The sequence below is a fragment of the Micropterus dolomieu genome, linkage group LG22, assembly GCF_021292245.1.
Source record: "Micropterus dolomieu isolate WLL.071019.BEF.003 ecotype Adirondacks linkage group LG22, ASM2129224v1, whole genome shotgun sequence".
NCBI classification, from domain to species: domain Eukaryota; kingdom Metazoa; phylum Chordata; class Actinopteri; order Centrarchiformes; family Centrarchidae; genus Micropterus; species Micropterus dolomieu.
Window position 1 is genome coordinate 6552584 of NC_060171.1, and position 22501 is coordinate 6575084.

The window sequence follows — 22501 nt, forward strand, 5'->3', positions numbered from 1 at the left end:
TACTTGTTAAAATCCAAAATATAGTGTCCTGAAATGACAAACAAACAAACATACAAACAAATAATTCGGTATGCCCAAATTTGACAGATCAATAAATAGACCTATCCAATGAGGGAAATTAGCGTTTATCAACAGAAGCACATTGCATTCATATGAGGAAGGGGCTGGCCGTTTCCTCGCAAGCTAGTAGTGGAGCGTACCAAGTGAAAAAAACAGGGTGATTACAGGAAACAAAGACGCTAATTTCACTTTAAACCTTAATTATGCTAACACATATCATATGCACTGTCATATAGACCACCTATATAACGTGTATGTGGTGAGATTTAGCATGGATAAGCAGTGGAAAAAATATCCGTCATCTGCGGGACGAAGACTGAACACCCCTCCAAAAGCCTGCAGTGTATCTGGCTGAGAGCTAGAGAACTCGCTGCACCGAGTCTGAAGCAGCACACCGGCCTGACTGGTTTACATACAAGCAAGTGATAATGTCTTCCCCGTGCATGTGCTCTCATAATTTCATTCCTTGAGACGCATCATTTCAGATAAGGACGACAGTTATTCCACACTGGTGAGTAGCTACCAAACACAGCATCCTGTCTGGATGTATTAGGCTAATGATAAAGGCATGGCTTGATGTGTGTGTGCGTGCGCATGTGTGTCTGTGTGTGTATGTGTGTGTGTGTGTGTGTGTGTGTGTGTGTGTGAGGCTGACTGTGGTACCAGGGCGCAGGATGTGGCTGGGCAGCGAATGATGAAACACTTCACATGGATGTCATGAAGACTGAGCGGGAGGGAGGAAATTAATATGCGCATTTCTTAGATAACACAATGTAGAACAACGAACCACATGGCACCGGTGTGATTTGTTGTGCGGGTGTTTATACCTTGCTCCATCCGCATTTTTATTATTATTATTATTCCGCCGTTTTTTGTTTCATCATAGGCTACACCTTCGGCCCGTTTTTTGACTCATTCCTCAGTTATGACTGGAAAATCCTTTTTGTCTTTGTGCGTTCAGTCATCCTCAGCCTCAATGGACCCATACTGTAATGTCCATATAGGCTCATAATTGTGATGCCATTTCCTTTTCCAGCCTCCGTAATAACTGCAGTGAAGGTTATATTGTGCATCAGCGGTCCTTTTGGCTGCTATGTTGCGTTCACTGGAAACGACGGCCTTTACCTCATACAGACCAGGCTAATCTGAAAGCTGTTAAGGAAATCTATTAATCACTTAATCCTCTGGGTGGTGAAAGGCAGGAGGCATGGTCGCATCGGAATATTTCCGGGATATTTTGAGCCAGTGATGCGTTTTTATGAAGATGTTTAATTAAAAAAAATGTGTGAAATACAAAACCAAGACGCCCTTGGGATGCTGCAATGTTGAAACAGGGATGTTGCGCACGAACCCCGTCTTTTGGTGGATAGTGTCCACACCCTTGAATCCCTTGAAGAGCCATAGTAGGCCAGAAGTGGCCTAATAAATGCGAATAACATATGATTTCGTCTTTTACAGGACAAAACGAAACACGAACAAGTCGCCAATAACCCTATGTTTTCTCCACCCGTTGGAACCGGCGCGTGTCTGCTCCTGTTTGTATTTTTATTTTGGAAGTTGATATCTTTTCATATAGGCTATAAGGGCTTTCCCCATCTCAGATAGCTGCGGAGAGGACTGTTTGGGTTGGTATGCAAATGGCCACCTTCCTTCAATTATTCAGGAGGCTGGAAACGTGATAGTCTCCATACCTCGACCCGTCACTGTCCAAGTCACAACCAGGCTAATGTTCCCAGGCTTTTTTTTCCAGAACAATGACTTCCTATAAATCATTCCTCATTCCTCATTCAAAGATTTTGCTGTCCTGACCAGCCATGTGATTTCCATGTGAGAAATAACACAAATATGCATCCAGGGGATACAACAATTCTTGTAAGCTGTTTCTTCCAGTCAGATAAAATTGTGTGGAGTAAGTAGGGACTGTAAGCTTGTGAATAATTGTTTTTTATTTAAATCAGACCGAAACAATCTACCACTTTGGTTGTTCAGTCAGTTCTTGTCTTCATTTGCCAAAGTTAGCAAGTTTTGGTTATGCTAAGTTAATTCAGGGTAAAACCTGTCAGATTGCAATTTATGAGGGGAAATTATAGGCTGACAGTAGATACACAATACAGAAACTAAACTGATGACTAGACTCTTAGCAGAAGCTCATCAAATGTGTTTTCTCAATGAGAAAGCAGCGAGACAACCTCTTTCAGAATTTTCACTTTTATTGGCTGTTTACTCATTGCAATATCCTCTTGTACCCCACAGACATTTGGTGATAATGAAGAAATCTACTTCCTGATCGCTCAATCTCCACAAACTGTCTTAAACCCAAACTACTTCAAATTTGCAGCTTTGCACAGTCAAAGTTCAAAAAGTGACTTTTCACAGACGCCAGCCCTACCCCTCCAGCCTGCCAACCAAAAAGACATTCCACCCTTCGCCCTTGTTTGCTTTATCAAATGCCCAAAAACAGCAAGGCCGTCAAGAGAGAGCTTGACGACGATGTCACAGAGTCTGTCAAAGACCTGCTTTCCAACGAGGACACATGCGACGATTCCTTTAAGAAGAGCTCGCTGATAGTCAACAACCATGAAGGGGAAGGGAAAGAGTGCAATGTGGAAGAAGGGGGCTCAGACAGCGAGGAGGAGGAACGCCCGGCTTGGAACAGCAAGCTCCAGTACATCCTGGCCCAGGTTGGCTTCTCTGTAGGCCTGGGCAACGTCTGGAGGTTTCCTTACCTGTGTCAGAAGAACGGAGGGGGTGAGTTACTTCCAGCAGTCCTTAAAGTTTCGCTGTGGGCATTTCACCTGACAGCCATACACATAGTAGGAGTGAGCAATATGGAAAAAAATTACCATGATGATAGTCATACTGAAAAATACTGGGTATTACTATCATTGTTTTGTCTCATAATTTCTATCAGTTATAGTAACATTTTAATCACCAAAGTAATGGTGAAATCTGGAAATGTAAAACAGCAGGGCAAGAAGCCACAAGCATCAAGATGATAAGACAAGTTTTAAACAAGTTGTATTTGGAGGTAAATTTTATTTGGAGATAAAACCAAAAGTGAGCGCACCTAAAAGTATTATTTCCTTACTGCACAGGAAAACTGTACTTGTATAACTATAGCAAGAAGAGTAGGTAAAAGTTGCACCAGGAAGTTTGTCTGTGAAGTGAAATGAATTTTTACAGGTTGTGCTATAAAAACTATGATTTAAGTTGTAACAAACAGGAATTATCCTATAAAGTGAGTACATCAGTAGAATATATTTCAGTTACTACAGTAAATTAGCAACATTAGAATGAACACACAGTAACCCAGCAAGCAGTTCTTATATGGAGACAGTTGGCAAACTAAGCACAGAATGTCATTATGTGACACCAGGGCATCAGGATCTCATGGGCGGGATGAACCACTGAAAAGTGCAAAGAAGATGACTACACTTCTGAAAGATCCAAGTCTGGGCACATCTGTGTGTTGTTATTACAGAGGACAAATGAGGACAAAAAAGTCAGTTCTATGGCCTCCTGGAGGATTAGAGCTGGGTAGCATCACTGTTTTTTAAATATGTATATTAACAACAATAAATGTGCCTGGAGTTGGATTCCTATACTCTCAGACATAGTCTTCCTCTTTTTTACTTTTTTCAGTTTTGAAAACAGATCGTGTGTGGGCCCCAGTTACACAAACTTATGATGTAGTTTTGATCATGACACTGTATTTTTACTATGTGCTGCATAAACATCTATTCAGTGTTAGATGTGAATGTGTATATCTTATTTATATAGCACCTTTCATGCACAGAATACAACTCAAAGTGCTTTACAATTCAGCAGCAAAAACACAAACACAAAAACACAAGTTAAAACCATACACATACACAAGGGGAAAGGGAGAAGATGAGAGTTACAAATAGCATTTTCTTTTATAAAGATCAAAAGACTAAAAAAGACAGCTGCTAGTTATGGGCTGTATTAAAAAGATTTGAGTTTTGCGTTGTTTAAAACTGTCCACTGAGTCAGCAAGTCTAATATTTGAAGGCAGGGTGTTCCATAGTTGTAAGAGTTTTTGCTCATCCAGTCATTAATGACACAAAATAAGTTAGATTGCACTAAATTTTTGCATTATCTGGCCTGACGAACATGTACAGCTGTGTGTCGTCAGCATACCTATGGAAGTTCATGCCATGCTGACAGATTACGGATCACACTGGCAGCTAGAGAAGATAGCTAGAGTAGATAAAGAATAACAAAGGTCCTATGACACCCACTTGGGCGACATCATAGTCAATATTTGTTGTTTCCGAAATATGTTTCCCAATTCTGACATGGAATTTCCTTCCAGTAATATATGATTGAAACTAGCTTGGGACTGTAATAGAGAGACCAACCCATTTATCGAGGTGGCTAAGTAAAAGATTGTGTTCGGTAGTGTTGAAGGTAGTGGTAATGTCAAGGAGAATGAGAACAAGTATATTTCCACTATCAGTATTTAATCTGAGATCATTTAAAACTTTGTCAAAAGCTGTCTGTGTACTATGTTTCGCTCCATTGCCAGATTGAACATTTTTAAGAATAAAATTTTCAGAAAGACTTCTGGGGGTATTCTTTGCATTTAGTGGAGGAGGTCTGGTCTACTAAGTCTAGGGTTGAATGTGGATATAAATGCTATTTATGGTTGAATAGTATTCTGTGATTGTTTGAGTTAACTGTGATACTGTTGGAGAAAAAGGTCTGTCTCTCATCTCACACTACTTTATTGTATTTAGAAAATAGTTCTTTGTGTATGTAATGGTGGACAGTCATTGGCACTTTCCTTTTCTACATTCACATTGGATAGGTCCCATGGGTCTCACCATCTGTCATTTCTTCTCCTTTATGGCTGCAGCATTGCCAAGTGCAATGAGAAAAGTGAGCTACTGGGTCATGTATGGAGAGACATGGTAGTTTGACTAATGATATCAGAAAATCTGGTGGCTGCAGAAGCATCAAACAGAACACAAAAATTATCGGAGAGGGCCAGGTCAGTGATAGCAGTAACATCAATGCCAATGCCACATGCGATGATTCCTTTAAGAAGAGCTCGCTGATAGTCAACAACCATGAAGGGGATGTAGATTGTAGATTGCGATCAGTAATCATATTTTGGATTAAAAAACTGTTGTTGGTGAAAAAAAGTTATTTTAAGCTTAGAAACTTGTTGATAATCAAAAGGAAGGAGTGTGTTTATCTATAAAGGGCCAAGTACAGACAGGCGTGAGCATTGTCTTAGTATTAAAAAGTAAAAAAGTAGAAAAGCCCAGTAGAAAATGTACCGGTGTACAAGGTGGAACCATTGTGGTAGGGGACTAGGACCGTGGGAAGATCAATCACTGATGGACCAGTCAGCACTGGACCTAATGGATGTGCATGTTGTGATGACGTGATGAGCAGGTGGATGGTAGACACTGTAAGCAAAGGCTGGCAGAGCTTTGTTCAGATGGAGACCATCTACACCAAAAATATGACCACTCTCCCAGACGAGACAGTGCAGCTAAAGAAATACAATTTTGAAAAAGATTATCCATATTCCTCCAAATAGTCAGAATTTATCACGAGGGAATAACTCTTGGTGACTAAATAGACTCCTCATGATAAGTCCGGAAATGCATATCTAGAAACAACATGCACCAAAAAGATGCTGGTATTTTATATGTGCATTGCATTCAGTACTGTCTGTGTAATTTTAAGTGTGTGTAAGAAAGATGGAGGAACAGAGTCCTTCCTATTTTGTACTCGTCTGTCAAAACCAGACTGCTCAGTGACCTTCAAGATCGACATGAGTGTCATGTGACCACCTGTGTCTCTGTGCAGTCTGCAACATTTCACAAACAAACTGTAAACCAGAGCTAAACCAACGACCTCACGACACTTGCTGTCATCATGCAGGAAATAATTATGTGAGCAGCTTTACATTTATTCATGTTGCTGACGCTTTTATCCAAAGCGACTTACAGCTGTTATATATGTCAGAGGTCGCACGCCTCTGGAGCAACTAAGTGTTAAGTGTCTTGCTCAGGGACACATTGGTGGATGGGTCACAGGGAGGATTGAACACGGGTCTCTCACACCAAAGGCATGTATCTTATCCATCGCCACCTCTCTCTCCCTCTCTCCCTACAATTGTTACAATGAGGATTTGCTGCAAGGTTTATACTGTAATGTGTTTGTGTCCCAGGGAAGGTGATAAGGTGTTGCACTTCCCACCTGGGGATTATGTAAAGCCATTGACCGCTTCAAGAAAGCTGATTAAATGAAACAGTCTCAGACAGGTTGTCCAGACAGGATATACACCCTCAATCCTAGTCAAGTTTATATGAGTAGCCTATTATCATTTACAATGTGTATGTGGGCTTTACTGAACCACAACAGCAATGGTTCCTATCCTGTCCATCTCTCAGAAGACGAGGAAAGGCCCCCAAATCCCAACAGTATGTAAGGAAAACAGAAAGAAAATTTTAAAGGAATCTCCACACCCTCTTTGAACGGCCAGATGTGGATGGATAAGTTGTTTAAAACCAATATTCATAATCTGCCTTCTCTTTACTTTTCCTTATTACATATGATATTATTATCATAGTATAATCACAAGGTAAGTAGTAGGTTAGTGATGAGGGGGGAGATCAGTGAACCGCATCAGGGTGTGCAGCTTGGAAGTAGAGTTTGATAGATTAAGGAAGCCCATCTCTGTGTGTATTGGTTGCATGAGCGTATTCACATGTTTCATTTGTGTAAGATCCATCTATTAGTATGTGTTAGTCTGTGTATGTGTGTGTATCTGCGGGGGGGGCTTCAGCTCAAATCACAACCTCTATAGGTTGGGTCATGTTTCAGGCTGTTGTGTTCAGTTCAACTCTAATTAGATTCAAATGGGGCAGCTGTGTGTGTGTGTGTGTGTTTCATCTACATCTTTTATCCACCCACATATTTATACATGTGTATGTAAATCATAGACTTTCATCTACTCACTATATATTTGCTTATATGGTTGTGTGGTGAGTACAGAGGGGTACTTTCATACTGCATATGACAAAGGAAAAAACATCAAATCTTCACATTTGAGAAGTTGGAACCATCAGGGCATTTGAAATGATACCCAGTCCTAATCAACATTTTTTAGCAATGCTAGCAATAATTTGGTGTCTGACGGAATACGTGCAAAACTAGTGACATTCCCGTCTACATCTGTAGGCTACTTTGTGTTTAGAGCTAATTAGCAAATGGTTGTTTGGTAACTTGCTAAACTAAGATGGTAAACATTATACCAAACATCAACATTTTAGTATTGTACTGTCATTGTGAGCACGTTAGCATTTAGCTCAAAGCACTGCTGTGCCTACAAAGCCTACAGCCTCACAGAGCCGCTAGCGTGACTGTAGATGCTTAGTCTTCTTTAGTCTTGTATTTCTAACTTAAGTGACTTGGGTTCTTAGGTTTGTAAATGCCACCAGATTACACTAGCTATTTCACCTTTATGTACTGTAAGGGAATTAGGAAGCTATTTTAAGAAAAGATGAAATAGACTCTTATCAGGCTGTTTGCTTTCTCAAAGTGCCATCAAAGTGTTTGAATGTCCAAAGGAGACTGTCGAGGGTTTTAAAAGACAATGGAAACCATAGGGGTTTTTGATGCTGACTGATGTCAAAGCTTCTTTCCTGAATGAACTGTGTACTCAGTGAACCAGAATTAGATGTTTTAATATTAGAAACCAGTATACTGTACAAACACAAACACACACAGGCTTAAAAAACAGACACACATTTACTTCCTCTGTGATCACTCCCATCTAAGCCAAACCTGGGAGGGACAAAGGATGTGAAAAACGTCCTGCCAGATGAAACAATAAACACTGTTGATGTAGGGATGAAACTGATCTTAAAAAACAATACATTCATTATGGAAGTTTTGACGCTGTCATCAGTGACTCACACAAACTTAACAGTACGTCGACCCAACAATGTTGACATTTGATGTTGTGGTTTAGCCTGTGAGAGGAGGGGAAAAGAAGGTAAACTATGAAGATTATGTCTTAAAAACTTCAGCACTCACACAGGAACTTTCATTTCACGTGAGGAAAAGAAAAGCGTCCCCACTGCATCGTGCTTTCCTTGCATTGCCAGATAGGTAACAGGAAAATAAAAGGCACATTATTTTCAAATCTGCTGCCACTGAACACATCTAACCACCAAACATTTCTTCTAAACAAAGAGTTTTAGGTTCTCTCGTTCTCTTCCAACTGTCATGTGCCCAGCAGTCTTACCACTCATGAGTACTCTGACTGTCACAAGAGATGTACCCCTCTGTATTTTAGTGCACCACCCACATTAATTTTATTCTTAATGTCAGTTATTCACTCTGAAACCTTAATTTGAGAGAGGGATGCCATATTTGCAATGTGCCTCAAAGTAATCCCACTGTAATTTAGGTAATTTTAGACTTTGGTATCTTTCCAGTGTTTATATTAATTTGTGTGTCTGTGTGTGTGTGTGTGTGTGTGTGTGTGTGTGTGTTAGTTGGGGTGATAATCAGACAGATACTGTTAAAGAGGCTGCTGTGAGTTTTTATATGCTTTTAGGCAAATGTGTCGCCATTAGGGGCACATTATGGAGAAGTATAGCTAAAGTTTAGGAGGCCACTGTGTTTGTGTGTGTAAGTTTGTATATAGCATGTAGCAGATAGAGAGATGGAAAAACTGGTGTGTGTTTGTATTTGTGCTGCCAATGTGTCTCGGCGTGAGATGACACCTCACAGTTATCTGATGATGACTGTTTCCTTTGGTTGTGTGAACTTCATCTAACTTGTTGTCTGTATCGTGTTTGTTTTGTAGGAGCGTACTTGGTGCCCTATCTCATCCTGCTGATATTGATTGGCATCCCGCTGTTCTTTTTGGAGCTCGCCGTGGGACAGCGGATCCGCAGGGGCAGCATTGGGGTGTGGAACTACATCAGCCCTCGGCTGGGGGGCATCGGCTTCGCCAGCTGTGTGGTGAGTCTGACAATGGGGCCTACCCAGACCGGTCTCATCTATGGGCATCAAATACCAACGCTTTCAAAAGTGACAAAGTGTAGTTATTTTGTTAAAGGCATCGACAACCCCCTGAAGCCCCCTAGCCTTACCATAAACGTCACAAATGTTTGTGCCTAAACCTAAAGTCAGCGACTTTATGCATGTTGAGGCTTAGCCTCCTTTGTGTTGCTACAATGTAGCAAACTGCAGCGTTTCATACAGACACTGAAGGGTACCATTAGTGTCAAATACATTTATTCATTTAGCTGACACTTTTATCCAAAGCGACTTACAATTGCTATCTATGTCAGAGGTCGCACGCCTCTGGAGCAACTAGGGGTTAAGTGTCTTGCTCAGGGACACAATGGTGGATGGGTCACAGCAGGGGATTGAACCCAGGTCTCTCATACCAAAGTCATATGTCTTATCCATTGCGCCACCACCACCAAATAATTACACTTTGTCACGCTGTCTGAAAACGATGGTAATGACGCATTGTGGTGAGAATGCGTTGGCCTACATCAAGTCTTTTATGACATATACAATAAAGTAAAAGTGTAGCACAAGCATGAATATTTGGCAACAGCATAGTTGAAACAAGAATAATAAATAATCATTATGCTACTGTAATTAATTAAAATATAAGTAATTATAAGTATGGTTTCATTACATATTGTTTTGAGAATATATCTTGTGATTGTAAAAATTGCGCTTAAGAAGGAAAAAAAAATGAGGAAAAATATTACTGTTAAAAATATTACACGATAAACCTATTTGTGAACTGTTACCCCCTTGTGGCATCTCTGGTGTCTCCTGAATCTTTCTTGAGAATACAGGAAGTTATGTAGTTTGTTTCCAGCAGCAGCAATAGCTGTTTGTTTATATAAAGAAATATAGTAAAAAAATACAGTTTTTAAAGGTTTTTTGTGAAACCTCACTCAAAAAAATTTAAGTCTCCTCTTGAAAAAATCAAGGTACTTAATATATGTAGATCAATGTCATGTTTAGTACTGGATATGAGAAGAGATGATCCTGGAAAATATGATCTATTCACTGTATGTGGTTTTGTGTGGCTGAAGTTAACTCAGCTCTCTTGCTTGTAGGTGTGCTTCTTTGTGGCTCTGTACTACAATGTCATCATCAGCTGGAGTCTCTTCTATTTCTCCCAGTCCTTCCAGCAACCTCTGCCGTGGCACGAGTGTCCACTCGTCAAGAACAAAACCAGTACATGTAAGACACAATCAGACATAATAAGAGCAGATTCACAGACTAAAATCATCGGTGCAGTTTAACTTTCAACTTCCTTTAGAAGGCTACCTAACTACAATTGATTTTAACAAAGAGGTACACTACAAGGCTGAGCTGGAACTTCTTCCTGTTTTGTCCATAGATGTGGTGCCGGAGTGTGAAAAGAGCTCAGCCACTACCTACTACTGGTACCGTGAGGCCCTGAACATCTCTAACAACATCTCTGAGGGTGGAGGACTCAACTGGAAAATGACCGTGTGCCTGCTGATCGCCTGGTCTATGGTTTGCCTCGCCATGATCAAGGGGATCCAGTCTTCTGGGAAGGTAAAGAGGTTGTGCTGCTCTGTTAGTATTTTTAGTTTCCATAGTATTGTCTGTGACACTTGCTCTTATCTGTGACTCTTGTACCATTTAAGGTTTCACTAGCTAAAATAGTTAGAGAGAAGATATTTGAACAAGTAGGAAATGAGGCAGAAGAGGAGACAGTGAGTGAGAGAGAAAGAGGAAATAGCTTACTACAGCTGCCCTGCAATCCTGGCAGCTTGGCCTAGATACTCAAATATAACTCTTGTACCATAGAAATAGGGAACACTGACAGATACAAAAGGCTATTTCTTGTAAGTGTGTGTTGTCTCACTATTAGCTCACTTTAAGGCAGAAGCCAATAGAGTGCAAACTGTATTGATGCCTGCTAAGTTACTACTGTAATGTGACTTGACAATTCTTTCTAATGATACACTCTCAGATATGACCCTGAGAGCTCATGTGATCTTTTATGGGATTTCTGGCTCAGCTTACTTTAGCAAAGCTGACAGTAGCATGACTAGCATCCGGAAGGATTAGCACCCTGGCTAAGGGTTGGCAGTTGCTTGCAAACTCACCCCGCTACTCCTCTCCTTTTTACAGGTGATTTTTTTTTTTATCATTCCACACTTTCTCATATCATATGACAAGAATTAGCCGATGTACTTCCAAGGTCACAGTCAAGCTTGTGTTAATTGGGAAAATGGTTCCAGAATAAGCTTTGATGGTGAAGTCATTTGATTTTGGTATTATCCCCACTTATGTCAGGCCTGGGCTAGATTACAACAAAGTGTGGGGTCAAAATTAATACAGTATATTTTCAGTAATCGCATATTTTTCTGCAGTACAGTAAGATCTTACAGGATTTAAATGAACTTATCTCAGTGAAACAAGTCTTTGTAATATCACCACAATCATGCAGAATTAACACCCAACTCTGCTACTGAATAGGCAGTTTTAGCCCCTTTGAGCTCATTATTTTGTTTTTACAGCACATTTACTGTTCAGTCTCAGCGGCATTCATCAACTGCTATAGGCAGCTGTTTCCAACACAAAAGCTCAGACAGCAGCCAAAGACTGTTTTTTCTCAGGAGTTTGTAGAGACCAAACCAGAGCTGAAAAGTGAGAAAACTGAGCATACATTTATCGGGATGATCATGATGCTCTGGGTGTGTTTTAAGGCACACACAGGGAGTCAAAAATTATCCTGCTTTAAAGATAGGGTCTTCAGGTTATTAAACAAAGTAGAATAGTGTGGGAATCATGGCTGCCACCAAATGAGTTTTCCCACCTTTGATCCAGACATTGTCGTTAACTCAGGTCTTATCACAGCAGCTGTCTGCTATTTGCTTGGCTCTACTTGTCTTTTGCGCCTTGGCATTCACCGCAGCAGCCGCAGACAAAACAAGATGGATGCCTTCAACAACAGAGGTGCTTTAATCTCGGCCTGTGCCAGGGTTGTTCTGCAGTGCTAGACAGTCTCATTTCCCCTGTCTGCCAGAGCCTGTCGCTTGGCGAGAAATGTCACTGATAACAACTGCCACAATCCCTATGACAACTGCCGCTCTATCACAGGTTCTGTTAACATATATTATGTCCTTCCACTGCCATCATGAAAATAAAATTAATTTCTAAAACAAAGATTTAGAGACTAGGTTATAAAAAAAAAAACCTACGTTTTGTAAACGACCAAAGAGAACCACCCTAGCTACTATTTAGTTGTACAGTCTGAGCCAGATGGTCGTCCTCCAACACATTGGTGTGTCTGGATGGCCTTTTGAGTTGGCCAGAGTAGGAATGGGCATGAATTTTCCCTCGAAGGGGCCAGCTCGAAGTGTCTTTGAAGTTTAATCAGCGCTGTGTGGCACAAAAGAATATTAATGCCCTCTCCACCCATGTTCACAAAAGCCTTTTCCAAGGAATATCCCTACTGCGATCCGCAGTTCTCTCTCATTTGTGTGTGTGGGTGGGCGTGAAAGGGATCAGACTGTTTTGGTTACCATGGTTATACGCTCTCGTTTGGCTTGGCTTGATTGTCAAGAATGTGGCAAAAAAGTAGGTGGGGGGGGGGCTTACGATGGGGCAGAGAGGGGGCTTGTCATGTATTTGGTAAAATAACGGTGAAATTCATCAGAAGTATTTGAAAAGTAATGCCCAATAATGAAATAAAATAACAAATTAATAACCTTTAGATTAGTGACACGTTGAAGAATCTAAACAATTAAATATCCGTCATCATGGGGAAACCTAACAGTGCCGTTTTCAGAACACGCTATCTATTGTTCTATTGTGATAGAACATTTGACCGAAGTTACAAAGGAGCAGATATCTACTTATCGCACAAAATAGCAGCCTGTTTGGCTTTGTGCAGACCAAGGACACGACTGAGCCCAATGCAGGGAGGTTTAATCACAAAAGTGCTAACCAGAGCTGCAGCTGAGAAAAGGATAAAAACTAAATTCAGAAATGTATCCCAACTATCACATTTGACTTTATATTTAGGGACACTGTGAAAGTGTAAATTTCCAGAGAACAAAACTAGGAGACAAACATCTCAGACATAGAGTCGGAGAATCACATATTAGACACTAGTTGAACTGGATTTTCAAATATACAGTATGAAAGAATCCTGCTTTAGCATGAAATGACACTGTCCTCTCTACGATAAAATTTACACTGTCTCCTTCAGAGCTGCACGTGGACCACCACGTAGGCTGAATGTCTCTGAATCACTAACTGTGCTTATGACTCAACTCCAGCCCATCTCCCAGTGCCTGCACCCACACCCCACTGCCAGTCCTATAAACCAACGTGTCACAGGGTAGCGGCTGAGTTAGGCATCTAAGTCTTTAAGTGTCACCTAGTCTACACCGAGAAGCAGAAAAAAAGACAAGAGGGCCACTTTCTAATTAGCGTGATAATTGGATAAAGGTTCCTGCGCAGGCTCAGCAGTTACCAGATCTGCCCTGGGACCCTGCTGATATTGGTTACACAAGTTTCTTTTTTAGTACTTTTGTATTTTTATTACTATTCCACAGGGCTGCACAGTTAATTGAAATATTTCCGAAATGGAAATTTGCCCAAGTGCAATATCAAAGTCGCAGAAGCTGCAATTTTCTGACGAAGATAAAATGTGCAACAAAGCTGTAGAGATGCCCCTGCTTACAAATCTTGTTCTCCAGATATAAGAAAACACGTTTGTTTGAGATAGACCCCAATGACACAAATCCAAATGTCCAAATGTAACATCATCATGATTGTAATAGTTTTTGTTAGTGAAAATGCTAATTGTCATTCACACTAATTGTGAATCATATTGCAAATATCTGTCAAAATTATTGCAAAATGATTTTTTTATTACATTATGTAGCCCTACTTTTCCATTACAAAAATAGCACATACACACAAGAGGAAAAAAAACATAAGATTTTTATTCCTGGGACATATTCAGTGCTTCATTCTCTTATCTTGTCTTGTCAACATTGTCCATTTCTCCCATTTCTCTTAAAATATGCAGAGTGGCTTTATTGAAGTACAGGCTGGCTGCAAAAGTTTGGTGCTGATTTAACAAGATGGTTTGTTTGCTTGCAGGTGATGTACTTCAGTTCCCTGTTCCCATATGTGGTGTTGATCTGCTTCCTGGTTCGGGCTCTGCTCCTGAAGGGCTCTGTGGACGGGATTCGACACATGTTCACACCCAAGGTAATATGCATTTCAAGCATTTCAAGCGTTTCTCTGAACTGATTAATTAGAAATTCAGAGAAAGGATGCTGTTTGGAGTCTGGTACTTAGCTTCAACTAACAATTATTTTCATTACTGATTAATCCACCAATTGTTTTGTTGTTTACCTGTCTGAAAACTGTATTTTGCCAGAGCCTAAGTTGATGTCTAAATATCTTGTTTTGTCCGAGCAACAGTCCAAAACCTAAAGATATTAAGTGTATTATCATACATGACAAAGAAAAGCATAAAATCCACACATTTGAAAAGCTGGAATCACTGGAAGATTCTATTTTTTGTGTGAGAAATGATTAAAATGATAAATTGATTATTATCAAAATCGTTGCCAATTAAGATTCTGTCGATTGACTAAATGATTAATTGTCTCTGCGCTACTTGATAGAGCACCATTTGTTGGAAATGTAGAAATACTGCTGTCATTTTCTGTGTCCCCTTCTGCACATTAGGAGTTTACGTCAAGGCCTTGTGTATTATCAACCAGCCACTGTCAAATTAAATCCACTCACTGTGTCTGTACTCAAAAATTAAATCTGCTCTGTAATAGGCCGGCTCCTCAGTAGCAACAGGCCAATGGCACCTCAGGCTGTGGAATCATGTCACTATGGTAACAGGAGTTACTCAGGCTTTATGTAACCAACCAGCTGAAGACGCTCATTCGCAGCAGTCAGTCTGTCACGTGTCTGTCTCGTTGGCTGACATCTTATGACTTCAAACGACTCGGTCTGCCACAATCTTCCGTGTACCTGCAGACATCAAAGTCCTGCTACATGTGTCTTCTGCTTTGTGCTCAGAACAGTTTGAGACCATTGTAATAGAAAACTGGAAACTGTCAAGATGCCAGCTGTCGTTTGGCAAAATGGTACATTGGGAGTCTGCAAAATACATGTTCATTTGTTATTGTATATTATGTTAACATATGTTAATTTTTTTTAAACAGATAAAATAGAGATAATGGATTGTTGGTGGGTATGTTTATTTAAAGCAACTTAGTAGAAATACAGTCATGAGGATTACTGGTCCAAAATCTCTTTTAACTCTTCAACCCTCAGCTTTAAAGAAGTCATATAATGCTTTTTGACTTTTTCCCTTTCCTTTATTGTGGTATATATCTTTTATGTGCATGTAATAGGTTTGCAAACTAAAAAAATCACAGTCCATCCTAAAGGGAGTTACCATCTCCAACAAAAAACACTGCTCCTGAACTGCCTGAAAACAGCTCCATTGTAGTCCAGCCTTTACTTCTGTTAACAAGTAGCGTCACTTTGTAACTCGCGTCATATTGCTCGCCTAGCGGCTAGTGTGGCACACCCTCCAAAAAACTGGTGGAAAAACACAAGAGCTGCAGCACACACAGTGACAAGGGGTCCGCCCACTGCCTCCCCTCACCCCCATCCTCCCCACTGAACATTAGTGCACAGTGATAATGTTACGTATGAATGATAAAAAAAAAAAAGCTGTTTTGGCAACATGATCAGCTGAACTGAAGCCATGTTTATTAGCTAGTCAGGACCCGCCCTACTCTGCTTCTGATTGGCTAGTAGTCCTTAACTAGGTACTGCACATATGCAACTCCCAACAAAGATCATGTGAGATGCTTCACTCGGTAGCTAAAACAAAGCGGTCAAAACAAAGGGTGAAAAGAGTGGCTGCAGCAATGTGCAGTAAGATATATGGTGGTGTTGTTTTTTTTAATTAAACCATGTAAACCTATTCTGGTGCAACCCCTAAATAAAATTATGAACCTGAAAATGAGCATAATATGACCACTTTAACTTTATTGTTCCCAAAGTTTTTTCTTACAGCCAGGTGAAACACAGACCACGCACAGACTTGAGCATAAAGCATAATAAAATACATAAAGAATATAACAAAATATTTAAAACATATGTAAAATCTCCCACACTAGCTCAAATAAAACATCAGTGACAGCATAACATCTAGCTGTTGCCTCCCTCCCTTATACTATATTATAGCTATATCTTTTACAACATGAATATATTAATTATTTATTCATTATTGTCAATTTTCTTAAATTATAACATTTCAGAAAATAGCATCACTATGTCTCATAGCTCAGGATGTCATGTACCTTTTTTGTAAATATTCTATTTAAAATTATATTAAATAGGAAAAACGTATGTATGGCAAAATAATATCAACTCAAGGTTCACTTACTGGCTTTTCTACTCAACCACATCTCACAGTCCAATCGCAATTGGAACTGGCCTAAGTGTGCAACGTTGGTCAGGTGATGGAAGTTTTAAGGAGTCAAAATTATGGATTTTCTTGTTGCTGTTATCATATTTGGTCATGTGTTCATGTGTTGGAGTATTAGTCAGTGTGGTAAAGCATTTGTGTCCTTCCTTTCAAGAAATCACTGACTGTGTTACCAAACTAAGCCAATTCTGCCTGTGTTGTGTTTTCAGTTGGAGATCATGTTGGAGGCCAAGGTGTGGCGAGAGGCGGCCACGCAGGTCTTCTTCGCCCTGGGCCTCGGCTTTGGCGGCGTCATCGCCTTCTCCAGCTACAACAAGCGGGACAACAACTGCCACTTTGATGCCGTCTTGGTGTCTTTTATAAATTTCTTCACCTCCGTGCTGGCCACCCTGGTGGTGTTTGCAGTGCTGGGCTTCAAAGCTAACATAATGAACAGCAAATGTGTTGCACTGTGAGTACAAGCTTCCCTATCTTTTTTTAGATTTAGATATTTATAGACTGTGTTTACTGGAGACCATCAGAGCTGATCTAGAAGTTCAGGTGTGAAAGTAGTGATACAGGCTTTTTTGAAAAGCAAGAGTGTTTTAACAGTTTGGGGAAACTGCCTGTTTTTTAGGAACACCAACAAAATTGTGGCATTGTTGGGGAATGGCATTGAACAAAGCCTGATCCCCCACCACATCAACCTCACTCAGGTTAGCCAGGTCAGTACTGAGGACTACCATCATATGATAGATATCATCAAAGGGGTGAAGGAGAATGAGTACGAGGGACTGGGACTGGAATCCTGCAGCATTAAAGATGAACTCAATAAGGTAAGTGCAGCTCGTGTGGTAAATGGAAAATAATATGTACTTTTCCGCCATTTTTGGTAATATACTTATTTGATTTCTTGCAGAGAGTTAGATTGATACCACTCTCGTATCTGTAAAGCTAATAGCTGTGGCTTCATATTTATGTATTCCATAAATATGAAGCCACAGCTAGCTTAGCTTGCTGTAGCTTAGCACAAACACTGGAAACCAGGGGAAAAAGCTAACCTGGGTCCAATGGTAACATAATCTTCCTACCAGCACCTCAAAAGCTCACTAATGAACACGTTATTTCTCCTTCCTTGAGTCTTGTCGTCACCATAAGCTAAGCTAATCATATGCTTGTGGTAGCTTCATATTTACTGTATAGGCATTCAAGTGGTATTAATCTTCTCATCTAACTCTCAGCAAATAAGCAAATAATATTTCCCAAAATGTTACTCCCATCAGTAAACAACATACTTCTTCATTATGTTTTATAAATAATAAAGGCTCATTAGGTCCCTAAAAGTCATCTCAAATAAAGGCCACCTCAATTGGGATAAAATAAAGGGCCATTCCAATGATGTTTGAACTTTTCTTCTTCTCTCCCCCTAGGCGGTCCAAGGCACAGGCTTGGCTTTCATTGCCTTCACAGAGGCCATGACCCACTTCCCAGCCTCGCCTTTCTGGTCCGTCATGTTCTTCCTCATGCTGGTTAACCTCGGTCTGGGCAGCATGTTCGGCACCATCGAGGGCATCCTCACTCCGCTGATAGACACTTTCAAAGTCCGCAAGGAATTTCTTACAGGTTAGAGATCTTGAACTAACTCTACTTGGGGGAGGGGAGCCAGTGGATAAGACACATGCCTTTGTGTGGGAGACTGGGGTTTGATTCCCACTGTGACCCATCCACCAATGTGTCCCTGAGCAAAACACTTAACCTCTAGTTGCTCTAGAGCCATGCAACCTCTGACATATATAGCCACTGTACGTTTCCTCTGATAAAAGCATCAGCTAAAATTAATGCAATGTATTGTTCTTCAACTCATGCAAGGATCAGATGAATAATTGAATAGACACATTCTTTAAAAATAGTGACAGAAGTGCTCTGAAACAGTTTAGGAGTTTAGGAGTTCTGTAAAGGGATTGTGATCCTACATGTATGGGTTGTGCAGGTCCCAACAAATGTTGTGGCTGCAGGATATATGGAGGTGGTAATGGTAGGAAATCTTGCAAAAGTGGGCAGATGCAGGATTGCAGAAAGTCTCGTGCTGACTTCTTTTACCTTGAATGTTGAGGTTAGCTTAGTTCAGCCCTAATCTCTGTATGTCTATGGAATCTGATGCAATTCCAATAAGACTGCATCTTCTCAAAAGATGGATGAGTTGTTTAATAGTAATTTACATATTTTTGTATTTATACATTTATAAATGAACAAAAACAATTATATAATGGTAAATCAAACTTTAAATCCATTTCCAGCAATGCTATGGCAAATGAATACCAAAGAAGGAGTTACAACTCTAAGTATAATTTTGCGAAATGTGTATATTATAAGTCTTAATCCCTCAGCAACTTGGATTTTTCTATTTTGTGAGCAGCTGCTAGTTCAAGCGCTAAAGACCTACTCTATATACTAGTCATAAAGTTGGAACAACGACAGTCCCTCTTTATCTAACATTGAATGTGAACCTTCAGAATAACATGTATTATGTACAGTAACTAACAACCTGCTCCTCTCCTGCAGTGGGATGCTGCGTCTTGGCCTTTTCCATTGGTCTCCTGTTTGTTCAGCGCTCAGGGAATTACTTCGTGGCCATGTTTGATGACTACTCTGCGACTTTGCCTCTGCTCATAGTGGTCGTACTGGAGAATGTGGCAATCGCTTGGTTCTACGGGATAGATAAGTAAGTACACAACATCATCATCTGCATATTGTCTAAATGTTTTATGAATTACAGTTTGAGATACATCACCATATCATTTGGAGAAAGAAAAACTGTAGCCGCAACAACTGCATTCTACATTTACATTTACAGATTTATTTAAAATATTAAAACCTAAAATTATATATTAATGTATATTTTAAGTTAATTTTGAATAAGAGATGTAGCTGTGTTATATTTATATTCTGCACTTTATTGCTTTACAGCAGGTTATTTTCTCCACTTATTTCTACATGCTTATTCCTATGAGATCAAGCTGTTACTGAATGTTGTGACTTCAGGTGGTTAACTCATATCCTTTGGCTGCCATATGCCACTGTTTCTAAAGACCACTATTTTTGGAACTACTGAATGGGGATATTGTCTGAATGAAACAATTTAAAAGGAGCCTTAAAAGCACTATATCAACAGCATATAAAGGCCATTAGGTTTATACAGCAGAAATATGAAACTATTGTGAATTCTTTACCACAAACATCTGATCTCACCTCCTGCTGCGTCTCTCTGTTTTTGCCCCTCACTCAGATTCTTTGAAGACCTGAAGGACATGCTGGGCTTTACGCCGTACCGTTTCTACTACTACATGTGGAAGTACATCACGCCCATCCTGCTGCTGGTCCTCCTGTGCTCCAGCTTCATCCAGCTGATCATGACGCCGCCCAGCTACAGTGCCTGGATACAGGAAGAGGTGAGTTAATGTCTCCGGCTCGTCTCTCCTGGGACCAGGGATCAATGGGGGTGGAAGTTGTTAAAAACCTGGAACAAGTAAAAAGTTTTCAAGGATAAACACGTGTTCAGGCGTGCTTTAACCCTCTGACAATAAACAGGATGTGCCGTCTACCACGGAGGCATTCAAGCACCTGTTTGATCACATCAATAGAAAACTAGTCATTTTAAAAGCTTCAGTAAGTAGAGCAAGGGCTGAATGAGACAAAGTGTCCCTGCATGTCCTTAATTTGTCCACTTCTCAGCTCACCAAAGCAGCTAATTAGGTTTCATATTCAGATCTGCAAGTAACAAAAATGTTCATTATCATTCAAAGAAATGTATTAATAGATTCATCACCCTCTAATATATAAATGCCCTTTATTTCCCTGAACAACATTTTCATATTGCTTGTTTTGTTCAACCAACAGTCTTCAGTAACCCAAAGATATTCAATTTACACTGATACAAATAGAGAAAAGCATCAGATCCTCACATTTCGATAGAAGGTGACACATTTTTCCCTTGATAAATACATTTTCTGTTGATTGACTAATTAATAATAACTACCTGAATTGGGTAAGCAAATTATTCAAATTTTTGCTGTGCTATATTTTGTAACAAAGGCTTGATATAGTGAATACTAATATCATTTTTTGCATTCAGGGAACAGAGCAGAGGTGCCATTTACACAGTAAATTCCATATTTAATGAAAGTGGCTATAGTGTAGGGCATCATCAACTGAATAAACTGATCAGGAGATGAGCTGTGCCACACCCTGGGTGGCTTACCACCTCTGTCAAACAATTTCTTGAGGGAAACACTGTTATTGGGCCATTGTCATTTAAACTTCAGATCACCACTAGGAAATTCATACAAGACATTTCAACATTTGACACCAGTTACAAACTTGCTGCTTTTCTTGTGTCTGTCCTCCTCAGGCCAAAGAGCAGACCATGCACTTTCCTCCATGGGGAATTGTAGTCTGCATCTCCCTGGTGGTGATGGCCATCATGCCTGTGCCTGTGGTCTTTGCTCTGCGCTACTTCAACATCATTGATGACAACACCAGTGGCCTTTCCACTGTCTCCTACAAAAAAGGCCGCATCATCAAGGAGAGCGCCCGGCCGGGAGATGATGACGACACCAGCCTGATCCAAGGCAAGTCGCCCAGCGAGGCACCCTCGCCGATGCCCGGCAACAGCATCTATCGCAAGCAGAGTGGCAGTGGTGGCCCTGATGTGGGCACTGCACCCAACGGCCGTTATGGCATTGGTTACTTGATGGCCGATGTGCCGGACATGCCCGAGTCGGACTTATAGACTGACTGATAGGAAGCCCTACCCGGCCATACCGGCTGGCCACTCCTCCCCTCACCCCCCTGCGTGCGTTTAGTTGGCCGTATCATCAATGAATATTTCACCTATACTGTATATTCTTTGTAGATATGTAGCTGCTCTTATATTTGTCGTCTCTGAACCTTATATGACTGTATACCTTAAAAAAAGGTGTGCGAATAAATGTCAACCTTGTCCAACCCTTCACCCGTTTGTTTGGCTGCGTCCCAACTCATCTCTAGCTCCTGCTTCCTCCGACCTTTGCTCCCTCCTCCTTGTAGATGCTACAGGAGAGAATAGGTGTAAGCAATAAGGTGGACACTCCACCAGGCCTACTTGAACAAGAATCTGCAAAGAGGAGTCTGCAAAGGAGCGGGTTAGGGGGGTCAAGAGGTCATCTTGGGACTGTACGTGTCTGTGAGCCGTGTAAATCAAGCCAGCTTCAAGTCCTGCTGTAAAATATGGTTGTGTACATTATGACCCCTAACTGCTGGCTAACAAGTACTGAGATTAGTAGCAGTGACGCACCTCTGGGTGGCGCTACAATGCAAGACTGAACAGATTTTTCTTGAAAGTTCAGGTCAATCTTGTTCAAACAGTGGGAGGATGGTGTTTGAAAAGCACTCCCATGATTGTTTGAGACTAAAGTGTGCCTAAGTAATTTATATTTGTTTATAGAATACATGATGGATGTTGTATATTTAAGGTATTCTGTAAATATAATATAAATATTATAAATATATTTATCTTGATAGTTTGGATATCACAACACCATGTTTTTAAGGTTCAGAAGTACTTCAAATCCTTAACTCTTTGTGTCTTTGTTTTATACTAATGTGCAGTCAGTGTTTGTGAGGACTGAGTCCTCCTTGTAAATAATTTTTCCATGAAATGGCTTCAAATGCAATGTCTTTTTCCCCCCGTCAAGATTAAAGATCAAGTATGGTCCATACCCTGAAACTGATGTTTACATTTTTTTGTCTTGTCTTGTCTTCTCATTGAATTGCAGTTTTACTGAGACCAAATTTCAGCATGTTCCCAATATGTGTCATTATCCATCTGAAATATACCTTAAGAGAAATATCTTAATGTAAATGCCATAATATCAAAAC

The 22501-nt window shown here is 40.4% G+C and overlaps 1 protein-coding gene across 1 annotated transcript; it reads left to right on the plus strand.

Moving 5' to 3' along the window:
• The first annotated feature begins 455 nt into the window (after nucleotides 1–455).
• slc6a15 (solute carrier family 6 member 15) lies at nucleotides 456–22349 on the plus strand. Its single transcript, XM_046037537.1, has 12 exons — nucleotides 456–571; nucleotides 2314–2808; nucleotides 8918–9075; nucleotides 10200–10326; nucleotides 10487–10668; nucleotides 14239–14349; nucleotides 16816–17057; nucleotides 17223–17421; nucleotides 18016–18208; nucleotides 19148–19307; nucleotides 19872–20034; nucleotides 20994–22349. The coding sequence occupies exons 2-12, from the start codon at nucleotides 2508–2510 to the stop codon at nucleotides 21372–21374; spliced, it is 2217 nt and encodes a 738-aa protein (XP_045893493.1). The 5' UTR covers nucleotides 456–571; nucleotides 2314–2507; the 3' UTR covers nucleotides 21375–22349.
• Nucleotides 22350–22501: the final 152 nt, after the last annotated feature.